General features: G+C 43.8%; 1 protein-coding gene across 1 annotated transcript in view; it reads right to left on the bottom strand.

Annotated features, from left to right (window-relative positions):
* Window positions 1-368: 368 nt before the first annotated feature.
* LOC138357934 (rootletin-like) overlaps window positions 369-12,744 on the bottom strand; it is a 25,623-nt gene continuing 13,247 nt past the window's right edge. The window contains exon 3 of the mRNA XM_069315114.1: window positions 369-473. Within this exon, the coding sequence (XP_069171215.1) occupies window positions 369-473 (105 nt within the window). The remainder of the gene's footprint in view (window positions 474-12,744) is intronic.

Below are 12,744 nucleotides of genomic sequence, written 5' to 3'. Positions count from 1 at the left end.
GCTGCTACTCCTCCAAGGCCCTGGTGAAGGACATGCTGCTGCTCCTCCAAGGCCCTGGTGAAGTATATGCTGCTGCTCCTCCAAGGCCCTAGTGAAGAACATGCTGCTGCTCCTCCAAGGCCCTGGTGAAGAACATGCTGTTGCTCCTCCAAGGCCCTAGTGAAGAACATGCTGCTGCTCCTCCAAGGCCCTGGAGAAGGACATGCCGCTGCTCCTCCAAGGCCCTGGTGAAGAACATGCTGCTGCTCCTCCAAGACTCGCATGAAGACCATTACCTTCCACACCGCTAGCATGATGTGGGCTCAAGTCTTGTCCAAGAACTCCCTCCAGAATTACCTTTCTCCGGGAACTTCCCTCGTTCAGGATACTTATCTAGTTTGCAGGTTATAGTCAGAGAGCGCTGGTGTTCTCGTCTCTGCCAGACTTCGAACTACATGTTTTGTTGTGAAGAGGTCTTGAAATACCGGTAAATCCTAAAGAGGTAATGTAATTATAAGGAGAAAGCTTAAGCGCTAACTTGGAAGGAATATAAAGAGCAGGAGCTGAGACAGGACGGAGGCGTCTTATCTCAGTTCCTGGGATATTAGCGGCGTCCAACTCTTTGGACCATCGGGAACCGAGCGCGGACCTGCAAGAAGCGATGACGTCGCTGTATTGAGAAGCTGAATTCATTCCGTACTCGCCAATTCCAACCTCCTTTCACCTTCCCAACACTTTCATGATCTCCTTCACTCCCCAACGCTTTCACCTTCCTTCCTAACACACTCACCTTCCTTCTCTAACACACTCGCCTTCCTTCTCTAACACACTCACCTTCCTTCCCTAACACACTCACCTTCCTTCCCTAACACACTCACCTTCCTTCCCTAACACACTCACCTTCCTTCCCTAACACACTCACCTTCCTTCCCTAACACACTCACCTTCCTTCCCTAACACACTCACCTTCCTTCTCTAACACACTCACCTTCCTTCCCTAACACACTCACCTTCCTTCCCTAACACACTCACCTTCCTTCTCTAACACACTCACCTTCCTTCTCTAACACACTCACCTTCCTTCCATAACACACTCACCTTCCTTCCCTAACACACTCACCTTCCTTCCCTAACACACTCACCTTCCTTCCCTAACACACTCACCTTCCTTCCCTAACACACTCACCTTCCTTCCCTAACACACTCACCTTCCTTCCCTAACACACTCACCTTCCTTCCCTAACACACTCACCTTCCTTCCCTAACACACTCACCTTCCTTCCATAACACACTCACCTTCCTTCCATAACACACTCACCTTCCTTCCATAACACACTCACCTTCCTTCCATAACACACGGGTTATCAGACTTTATTCCCGTTCAACACACCACTTTCCCTCCTCGTCACATTCTGTTACAACCTCCTATTTAACACCTTCACCCTCCCCTTAATGCTCACACCTCCCCTTAAAACCCACACACCTGCTTCTTAACACCTATTCCTTCACACCCATACCCCTTAGCACCTACACCTAATCATTAAAAACAAGACATCCCATATATTACTCCTTCCAATACCCCTTTACTTTACCTCACAAACATTCCCCAACTTTCTTGCTCACTATCACTAGTGTTCGATGTGTGTCCTCTTATAACAATCATAGGAAGATTGAACAAGTCCACTGAGTGAACACCACCTCTTTACTATTCTCTCACTTGAACCTCTGCTTCACCTCTCAAATGTGCCCATCCCACTGGCGCTGTGGCGCTTCTTCTAGCGCGGAGACACATTACATTACAGCTGCAACTTAATTGCTTAGCGCTGTATCAACTATCTACTCGGGTTCTGACACCATCCTCTAGCGCTGTGTACACGCCGTCTCTGTGACAAGCCTCTAACACTATAGAGCACTTGACAAGCACGAGCAAATAGACAGTGAAACACTAATAATGCAAGAGGAAGAAATACAGCCCAGTAAAAATGAACTTGGTAACTGGATATGCTTACGGCTGAAGAGGAGCGCTAGCAAGGGGGAGCAAATATGGCCTCTGCACTGCAGATCGGTGGCGTCGTTGAAGTTTCCAGATTATACACCAACTATCAGAATGTTGTACAAAAAAACAAAAAAAAATAGTACACCCAAACTATCAAGATACATAGAACACAATGCTACCTTTGAGAAAAGCTTTGAAGAGATGGATGACGTAGCATAAAAGGCTAGATTATCAGCAAAAACATGAAAAATCACTGAGAACAAGGAAAAAAAATGAAATTGGGAATAATATACCTATTTGGTAATATACTTATATGTATATTATAATAATAATATACAGTAACAGTAACTACTACGTGAAACATCTCAAACAACTCGGCTGAAGATATCGTGGAGCAGCACTGAACACACTGGGGAACGATCTAAGGGGCAATGAACAACAGTTAATCGAGAACTGGAGTCGTTGAACACAACGAAGAAATCTCAACTCCAGTTGAGATGTCCTCCTCCACGAGGAGGACATCAGGTGTACGGAATTACAGAGGCTCTTCTGAGGTAGAGGTGGAAGCCCATTCTGGGTTCCTAAGGTAGATGTAGAAGTTGCAGCTGCTCACCTCCAGTGACCGTACCCCCCCCCCCCTCAGCTGCGCTCGGCCGCCGCCAGCGATCCCTCCCCCTTCAGCAGGGGTCGGCCGCCGCCAGCGACCCCTCCCCCTTCAACAGGGGTCGGCCGCCGCCAGCGACCCCTCCCCCTTCAGCAGCTCTCTGCCGCCGCCGTCTGCGACCTTCCTCCCTTCAGCTGCGCTCGGTCGTCTCGAGCTCGACGGTCAAGACACGCCATTACCAACTCAAATTAAATAAGTTTACGTAAATACGGAAGTCGGGGGCAAGTTACCCGCCCACGGGCAAGTTTAGGCCATTTTAGATGAGGCCAAAAGTTTTGCAAATACTTGATCCAGTCAACGCAGTCGACTGGATCAACTTCAAGTGATCAAACCGAATAAAACTTGATAACTTACTCATGGATAATAAAAGCTAATTCAAACACTAATAATAAAAACACTAATAAAACAAACAACATTACTAAACTTACATAAAGTGATTAAACGAAGTGGAACTTGATAAATACTGTATGGATAATCAACATCAATACATCTCAAATAATAATAACTATACACTTACAAAAAATGTATATAAAACTGGAGTAAAATATATAACAATTCTAAAATATTAGTCAAAGCCATGTAAAAAACATAAATATCAAACAAAACTAAACACCATAAATGTATTGTACCTCTTAATTAAAACAACAATAACAAAATACAATATCACCACTTAAAATGAATAAAAAGAGACAAATCATGGTAGACTAAAGCAAAAATTAAAAAACATTGGCATGAGCTATAAATGACCCCTTTTCGTATATTTTGAAATGTGAAGATAAACTGAATAGAGATGTAAGAAGTCTGAAAGACGTTCTCTTTGATTATACAAAAATGCTTGCAATTGGCTCTAAGCCAGGCATTTTATATGGGATGCCTACGGTTCATAAACAGGTATACCTATTCGTCCTATTTTGTCTGCGATTGGTAATTTTAATTACAAACTGGCAAAGTTTCTAGTTCCATTATAAGAACCATTAACTTGTAATGAATTTACTGTGAGAAACTCTCAGGGTTTTGTAAAGGAACTTTTCTCAATGAATTTTGAGTTCCCGACTATAATGGCTAGTTTTGATGTATAATCACTCTTCACTAATATTCCTCTTTTGGAAACTATTGATATTTGTGTAAATCATTTATTTGCTGATGCTAATGTAGTGCCAGGATTTTGTAGTAAGATATTTAGACCGTTGCTTGAATTGGCAGTTAAAGACTCTGTTTTTATGTTTAATAATAAATATTATAAACATATTGATGGAATAGCAATGGGTTCTCCATTAGGCTTTGCACTTACTAATGCTTTTTTGAGTTTTCATGAAAGAAATTGGCTTGATAAATGTCCTTTGGACTTTAAACCAGTAAAATACACAAGATATAAGGATGACACTTTTTTGTTATTTAAGGACCAATGTCATATTGATAAATTTAGAGTATCATAATGCACAACATTGTAATATACGTTTCACTGCAGAGTGAAACGGATAATTCGTTGTCGTTTCTTGATGTCACAGTGAATAACCTTAATAATTTTAACACTAATGTTCATAGAAAACCAACTTTTAATGATTTAGGTTTAAATTCTTTTGTTTCAGATATTTTTAAGAAAAATGCAATTAACACTCTTCTGAATAAAGATTTTGTTTTATGCTTGAATTGGTCTAACTTTGTTCAAGAAATTAATTTCCTTGTGAATTTCTTTTTCAAATAATGGCTATCCTGCGCATATGGTATATACTTTTATAAGGAATTTCTTAAATAAGAAGTTTCACGCTTCTTATAAGATTACTACAGTAGAAAACGATATTAAATATATCAAATTACCATTTTACGGCACTATTAGTTTTTCTGTGAAAAGTCCATTGAGGAAACTTTTACAACATTGTTATCCTCAAGTAGATTTTAGATTTATTTTTGTGAATACAAATATCATAGGCTCCTTTAAACAGCCTCTAAACAAAAGTTATTTTCTGCTTCTGACTTTCATTTGCGTTAATTTTTCTCTGGAGTTACTCCTCTGGATTCTTCCTCCTCTCATTGCTGCCATTATTTGTGTGTGTCTTTGTGTGTGAGTGTGCGTGTGTGTGTCTTTGTGTGAGTCTTTGTATGTGTATGTGTCTTCAATCTCAGCTAATTGGCCATCCAATTTTTATATGCATTTAATAGGGTCCGTTGTATAAGAAGCTTTTGACCATTTAAGAAGCTGCTAATTGTCTGCAATACCAATTTGCCTCCTGGCTGCTTCTCTGCACACTAAATTAGCGAAAGGGTAGAGGGAGGGAATGGGTTGGGAGGGGTAGAATGAGAGAAGGGGTGGAAGGGGGGTAAGGAGTAATCAGCTGGCCACGTCTGTGTTTGCCGCCTCGGAAACCCCTCCCACCTCACCCCAGATTAAAGGCTTCTCCTTCCTTGATTTCTGTTTTGCTTTTTCTGACTCGAGATTGGTGAAGAGAAAGAGGTACATAGAGAGAAGAGGAGGAGAGAGATGATGATGAGAGAGAGAGAGAGAGAGAGAGAGAGAGAGAGAGAGAGAGAGAGAGAGAGAGAGAGAGAGAGAGAGAGAGAGAGAGAGAGAGAGAGAGAGAGAGAGAGAGAGAGAGAGAGAGAAAATAATAGATGGAGAGAGAGAAAGCAAGAGGTTAATTCTTTACTTTTCCTTCTGACTTCTCTTTTGGTTATAGGAAGAGAGGATGAGAAGTGAGAGAGAAGAGGAGGAGAGTATGATAGGAGCAGAGGAGGTAAGGAGAGCGAGACCCAAGACCCCAACACGGACCACTAAATGCTTTTCTTTCCTCTGTGTTCCATTATTTCTTTTTTATCATGACAGGAGATAAAGGAGAAGAAGAGGTAGGAGGAGGCAGAGATGGCCAGAGAAAGAGAGAGAGATAAAAATGAGATGAGAAAGTAGGGATGGGAGGAAGAGCGGGATGGGAGGAACAGATTAGGGGGGAGACATCGATATTACCTTCCATTCACCTGAGCTGTAGGAGACTCGAACCCTGGTCCCCACGCTTGTGAGGCCATTTTACATCGATATTAGTTCACTGGTTTCCCCGTCACCAAACCCCACTGATCAATTCCTCATTTTTTCCCCCAACGCAAGTCTTCACCCAAACACCCAAGACATTCTCTATCCATCAATGTCATCCCAAGTGTATTTGTCAAGTTCACAGCTCCACTCCCAGGAAGCTTGGTCCCTCTTCCCCAGCCCTCTCTTCTCAGCTCCATTTCCCTTATTCCACTTACCACTCTCCCAACCCAGCCTTCTCTCTGAGCTCGATGGGTCTACACCACATAAATATACTCTTTGTGATCTTCTTCAGCTTCCTCTGTTAGCAGTGATGCCCAGGTGTTCATGCAGCCTTCTCTCCTCCCTCCCTCCCTATCTCTCTCTCTCTCTCTCTCTCTCTCTCTCTCTTTCTCTTTCTCTCTCTCTCTCTCTCTCTCTCTCTCTCTCTCTCTCTTTCTCTTTCTCTTTCTCTCTCTCTCTCTCTCTCTCTCTCTCTCTCTCTCTCTCTCTCTCTCTCTGTCTCTCTCTCTCTCTCTCTCTCTCTTTCATGCTCTACCATAAGCTCTTGCACACCACAATACCACCAGAATTCCCGCTCACCTGGCCTTTTAATTAAGGTCGCTGGTACCACGGCTGGGTGCAGGTAGAGGGCTTACTGTGGCCTTTGTTTACACTGACTCACATTGCTTGAAGTGAATGTTGGTGCTTCGTGTACTGTGGTGTGTGTGCTGCCTGCTTCTCTCCTCGGCTCTCTGTACCTGCTGTGCCTCTTCATGTGAATAGTTTTTCTACGGGCTCAATCCGGCTTGGGGCCAGCATTCTGTGACAATTACCTATTCTAGCACACTGCGTTCGAAGTCCACTTAACCACAATCAGCTTGATCCGATAACTCAAGCAGAAGCTTGTTACGTTTCTTCTTTAAATCTTCTATTGTAGTTCCAGATATATTTCACATATTTGCTGGCAGGAGGTTGAAGAGCCGCTGACTTCTGATGTGCCCTTTGTGTTCTCTAGCGCCCAGAATTTTCATTGGAAAATTCGAATTTACATTTGATATAGCACCAGTGCTCTGAAGAGTTCATCACTAGTGTGGATTCCTTGTTTCGAATGTGCCTATAATTTTGTAATGGCTATTGTTGTTACCTTTTTTTTTTGGTGTTCTGTGAACGTTAGGTTAAGTGACAAAATTATTCTAAGATCTTTGACTTGGTCGCTTCTTACTATGAGATCTTTTTGTGCTCTTTACCCTGTACACCTTTTAAGATTTTAGATTTTTTCGCACCAAAGCGACTGGAATTTGTCACCGTTGAATCTCATTATTTTATACTGCTCATTGGAAGACGTTGTTTATATCTGAATATAATGTTTCCATCAAGGTAATTGTCCCGCTTGTGTTATTGTCATCAGCGAAGGAACACACTAAACTGTAGCTGGTATCTCTCTCTCTCTCTCTCTCTCTCTCTCTCTCTCTCTCTCTCTCTCTCTCTCTCTCTCTCTCTCTCTCTCTCTCTCTCTCTAAGTCTTCTACGAGGATGAGAGAGTAACGCTGTGAGGACCGTACCTTGAGGGACCGAGCGTCGTACTGTTCTCAGACTGTAGAATAGTCAGATTATCTTCTTTAATGTTTACACGCATGCTTCCTTCCCGCCATCCCTTCCCTTCTTTTCTCTTCTTTTCTCTATCTTTCTCCTTACGTTCCGACCTACCTCTCGCCCTAACTATCTCCTTGCGTCTTCTACTCCATAATTCCTTGCCACGTGTACTTGGTACTTTTTCCTATTTTGTTTTCCTATTTTCTTTCAGTTCTAAAACAACTTGCGTGCTGCAAGTTTGTCTGCTTGCTGCTTTGTTTTCTAACTGCCTCGTACCCCTAACTCCTCTTCCCCCCCTGAGCTATTTTCACCCCCCCCCCTCCCATCTTCTGTGCCCAATCCTACATTCACTATCCCCATCCAGCCTATTTCTGTCCTGTCAACATTCATTCCCTGTACCGTCATGTCCCTGCATCCTGCTTAAAATACTATCCAACTACGTCATTATGTTGACCAGACCACACTAGAAAGTGAAGGAAAGACGACGTTTCGGTCCGTCCTGGACCATTCTCAAGTCGATTGTCACGTCAGTGTCACGTGTCACGCCATTCTAAAGAAGATTGTCATACGTCATTATGTATTCATTCATCTATGTGCCTTACCTTAAACCAGCTTAAACTTCCCTTCTAATTAAAAATCTTGTCTAACCTATCCCTTTTTATGCTTTATCTTAATTATCCCATTAACGCTATCATATTCTGTCTATCTACGTACCTCATCTTGTCTACTTATTCCTAAATTCCTTCCAGTCTATCTCATTCCCCGAGCCTCTTTCATGTCCCAGTTATTCCTCTCACATATCAATACCTAATAATACCAATTACATTCCTATGTAAGCCCTGCCTATCACAGCAATTTATATTTAATTTTTACCTGTCCCAATCATGCCTATGTCATCCTATTTACTCTATTTATTCTATCTACGACCTTCCTATCGCCCTCGTCTGCTGGGAACTGCATTAAATAACAGTCCGGCAGCTCTGGCAAATGCTCGGTGCAGCTTTGATGAAAATTCATGACATTAATGTTACTTTTATGCAAATGAGAGTTAAGTGTGACTAATGGGGCCGAGCTCTGGACACTCTGCATGTTAAGTGAGAATATTGGCTCACACACACACTCTATAACTGCCTTATATATTTCTGTGACTGGAAACGTGAGTTGGGGTTATATTGAGGGAGGAGTTGGTGATGATCATTGAAGTGATGGTAATGTTCTTGCCTGTCCTCGGGTGCACACACACACACACAAACACACACACACCCATACGATCACCCACATACAAGATTCTCAGAAGAATCGATAAGGGTAGATAAAGACAGACTATTTAACACAAGGGGCACACGCACTAGGGGGATACAGGTGGAAGTTGAGTGCCCAAATGAGCCATAGAGACGTTTAGAAAGAATTTTTTCAGTGTCAGAGTAGTAGACAAATGGAATGCATCAGGAAGTGATGTGGTGGAGGCTGACTCCATACACAGCTTCAAGTGTAGATATGATAGAGCCCAGTAGGCTCAGGAACCTGTACATTAGTTGATTGGCTGTTGAGAGGCGGGATCAAAGAGCCAGAGCTCAATCCCCGCAAGCACAAATAGGTGAATACACACACACACACACACACACACACACACACACACACACACACACACACACACACACACACACACACACACACACACACACACACACACACCTGGAAACCTTCCCCTTTAAATCCCGGGACACAGTGGCCGGCCTTCGACCTTTTGGAACAACGAGGTGTCTGGTCCCTCAAGCCAGACGCGACCACCACAAGATCAAACTGCTGCCTCAGGAGCTACCTATCTGCCTTCAGGTGTGTGTGACGCAGGTAGAGCCGCACTAACAGGTGTGTGAAGCAGGTATGGACCCCCACAAGAGTGAGAACCATCTGCCAATGCCGCGGCGCTAAGTTACGTCCGAGCATAACAGTAACTCATAAGAGCAGCTGGAGACTCATACCCCCCAACAGAGCAATGGGAGGAAATTCATGGGCGTCTGAGCTGAGACACAAATCTCATGACACAACTGAAACTTTCCAGCACGGCACAGGAGCATTGCAGCATTACACAGCCACGTCACATCATAAATAACAGCGTCACAGTCCAACACACCAAGGGGGAGCGGCATCACAGCAGCACAGCGTCACAAAAGCGACATGCAGCAGCTAGACAGCACTTCAGAACAGCCTGCAAGCACAGGAGAGAAGTCTCCGAAGCGCAGGGACAAGAGGGAAGAGTTCCCCTGGGGCAACTGAGGCCACGAAGGGAGGTTAAGGGTTCAAGAGGTTCCCAGGGGGGTATTGGGGTCAAGAAGGGGGTGGTATGGGGAGGGGTATAAGAGGACCCATGGGGTAACTAAATTTGGGGTCCCCATTCGCGCGACATGGTCTGAGAATCACGTTACATTTTTCTTTAATGATGCCTAAGAGCCCATCAGGCCGGGCGGTAAGAGGTTTCTGTCGTGTCACAGGGAGGGATGGGAGGGAGGGGTGAGACATCACCCCCGCCTGCCTCTTCTTGGTAAAATTGTTCGTGTCTTGGGACCATATTCTTGGTACTATTGTACGCGTATTGTTGGTACATTTGTGCGCTTCGTGGTGCTGTGTGGACCTTTGTACCCGTCTGGGGATCTCTGACTTGTATTCCACTGAGGTAGTACTTGGCTTCCCTCCGTACTCCCCTGAAGAGGTACTCTGGTTCCATGCCCCGTACCTGGCGCTCTGTGCCCCGTTCCTGGCGCTCTGTACCCCGTACCTGGCGCTCTGTGCCGTACGCTGCAACCCCTGAACGGCGTTTATCGTTCTCAGTATTGTGTCCGGCATTTCTACCGCGGCTAGCAGAGAAAGGGTGGGACCAATATGTACAGCGGTTGACACGCTATGTACAGCTGTTGGTACGCTGTGTACAGCGGTTGGTACGCTGTGTACAGCGACTGACACGCTCTGTTCACTTTCTGTTCCGGCTGTAACAAGAGACGAGGCTCCCCAGTCACCTTTAGTCGGCGCTCTCATTGTAAAAACACCTCTTTAACTGGGCATATTTAGCGAGAATGTAATGTCAAGAGTCACACAGAGGGAGGTAATCCCTCTACCTCCAAACATGGCAGGGCGAGGCACTATGGTCCTCTAACCATGGCAGGGGAGGCACTATGGTCCTCTAACCATGGCAGAGGGGCACTGTGGCCATCCAAACATGGTAGGGAAGGGGGCACTCTTATTGTCTAAAAACTGTTGAGTCGAACTCAAACACATGTGTAAAAATTGTTTTGTGTGTTTATGTATGTGTTTCGGTGGGGGGAGGAGGAGAGGCGAGTCAGTAAGCGGTGGAGAAGGAGGTAGAAAGAGAGAGAGAGAGAGAGAGAGAGAGAGAGAGAGAGAGAGAGAGAGAGAGAGAGAGAGAGAGAGAGAGAGAGAGAGAGAGAGAGAGAGAGAGAGAGAGGGAGAGAGAGAGAGTCGACAGAAGCGTGTTACTGGATGCTGGACATATCATATGGCCTGGCACTCTGTCGTGTAGAGTTTAACAGTCGAACAACTTGTGTATGAAAACAGCATAAAAATTTGATCAATGATTGAGAGTTTTCACAAATAACTTCTTATAACACATCCGAAATATATTTAAAACTTTTAGTATAACTCCTGTTCAATCAATCTTTCAAGTTTAATATTACCGAATTATCACAGTACAATAAGCATAATCCCTTTCTAAAATTCTTATTGTTTAAAACATGTATCCTATGTTTAAAATCTATTAAGGTACAAGATGAGCCACTAAGTCACCAAATGTAATTCTTGTTTACAGCTCTCCACAGAGACTGGTTCATGTCTGAAAGTAATAACAATAATTGTAATTTTTGCGAAATTCTCCAAAATAAATTTGGAATCCATTTTGGAGAATGTTACTGAGGCAGAGTGTGGGCCAAGACCTTCCTGCAGACCCTTATAGAGTGGCTACTATTACGGGCATTACCGTCCCCTCCCACCACCTTGGTGAGAGAGAGAGAGAGAGAGAGAGAGAGAGAGAGAGAGAGAGAGAGAGAGAGAGAGAGAGAGAAAGGAAGGAAAAGATGTAGGCACAAAGGAAAGGGTGGAGGATAGAGACACAGTAAATCATAGTCAATGTCATTGGCACAGTTCAATTTCACTGCTAAATTTCAATGACCTTCTATACTAATAAAATAATTAATAATAATAATAATAATTATTTACCATGCTGTAATAAAAGCTGGGTCAATGGCTTTTTAATCGTAAATTAATACCGAGAAAGCATTCGATAAATTAATCGTTCACTAATGGAGGGGAAAATGCAATCTTTCTGAATATTTCGGTTTTCTCTTTTTCTGCGTTTGTTTAGAACCCGGGAATGACGCCGGAGCTTTTGTTTGTTTTGTTTTATTTGTCGCGATGACACTGTGTTTGCTGGGTGTTCTATTTTTGTGAGTGTCTCTCTCTCTCTCTCTCTCTCTCTCTCTCTCTCTCTCTCTCTCTCTCTCTCTCTCTCTCTCTCTCTCTCTCTCTCTCTCTCTCTCTCTCTCTCTCTCTCCCTCTCTCTCTCTCTCTCCCTCTCTCTCTCTCTCTCCCTCTCTCTCTCTCTCTCCCTCTCCCTCTCTCTCTCTCTCTCTCTCTCTCTCTCTCTCTCTCTCTCTCTCTCCTTTCTTCCTCCCTCTCTACACAATAATTGTTATTATGATTATGCTTTTTGAGTGCACTCGTGTGGGAGAAACTCGCCTAGTTGTTGGGGGGTTGAGCTTCAGCTCCTCGGCTGTGTGTGTGTATTCATCTAATTTGTACTCATCTATTTGTGGTTTCAGGGGTTAAGCTTTGTCTCTCTGGTCCCGTCTCCTGTGTGTGTGTGTGTGTGTGTGTGTGTGTGTGTGTGTGTGTGTGTGTGTGTGTGTGTGTGTGTGTGTGTGTGTGTGTGTGTTCTCACCTATTTGCACTCTGCTTTAGCTCTCGGATCCCGTCTTTCCAGCAGCTGGTTATCTAATTCACTGTCATCTGAACTGTCATATTTGCTTTTGAAATCATAAATGGAATTAGCTACTATAGTTTGCTCGGTTAAAGTAATTTAATTTCCCTACTAAAAGAAAATTTTCTAACATTACTATGACATCACACACAGAAATCACACTAACGTGATGCATCAAATGAACAAATCCACTGTTCAGTCGATTAAGGCAGTGTCTGGGATGCTCCCGGACGCAGGTTCGAATCCTCGTCACGGCCCGTGTGGATTTGTTCATTACTATGACATGTTTCCAAAGCTTCCATGCATGTTATTGTGAGTTTGGGCTGGGTTTACAAGGGTGTAGTGTATACAGGTGGTGTGTATATTGGTTTGTTTGAGGGGGTAGTGTATATGGATGTATGGGAGTGTATATGGGTGTTAATGGGTGCTTATGGGTGTATTCGGGGTGTCCATGGGTGTGTGTGAGATCGGTGAATAGGAATGTATGCGTGTATGGGGAAAGATGTGTATGGGTGGATCGT

The sequence above is a fragment of the Procambarus clarkii genome, chromosome 80, assembly GCF_040958095.1.
Source record: "Procambarus clarkii isolate CNS0578487 chromosome 80, FALCON_Pclarkii_2.0, whole genome shotgun sequence".
Classification (NCBI taxonomy): Eukaryota; Metazoa; Arthropoda; class Malacostraca; order Decapoda; family Cambaridae; genus Procambarus; species Procambarus clarkii.
Note: the sequence above shows the minus strand (reverse complement) of the source record. Positions and strands in the feature narration are given on the sequence as shown.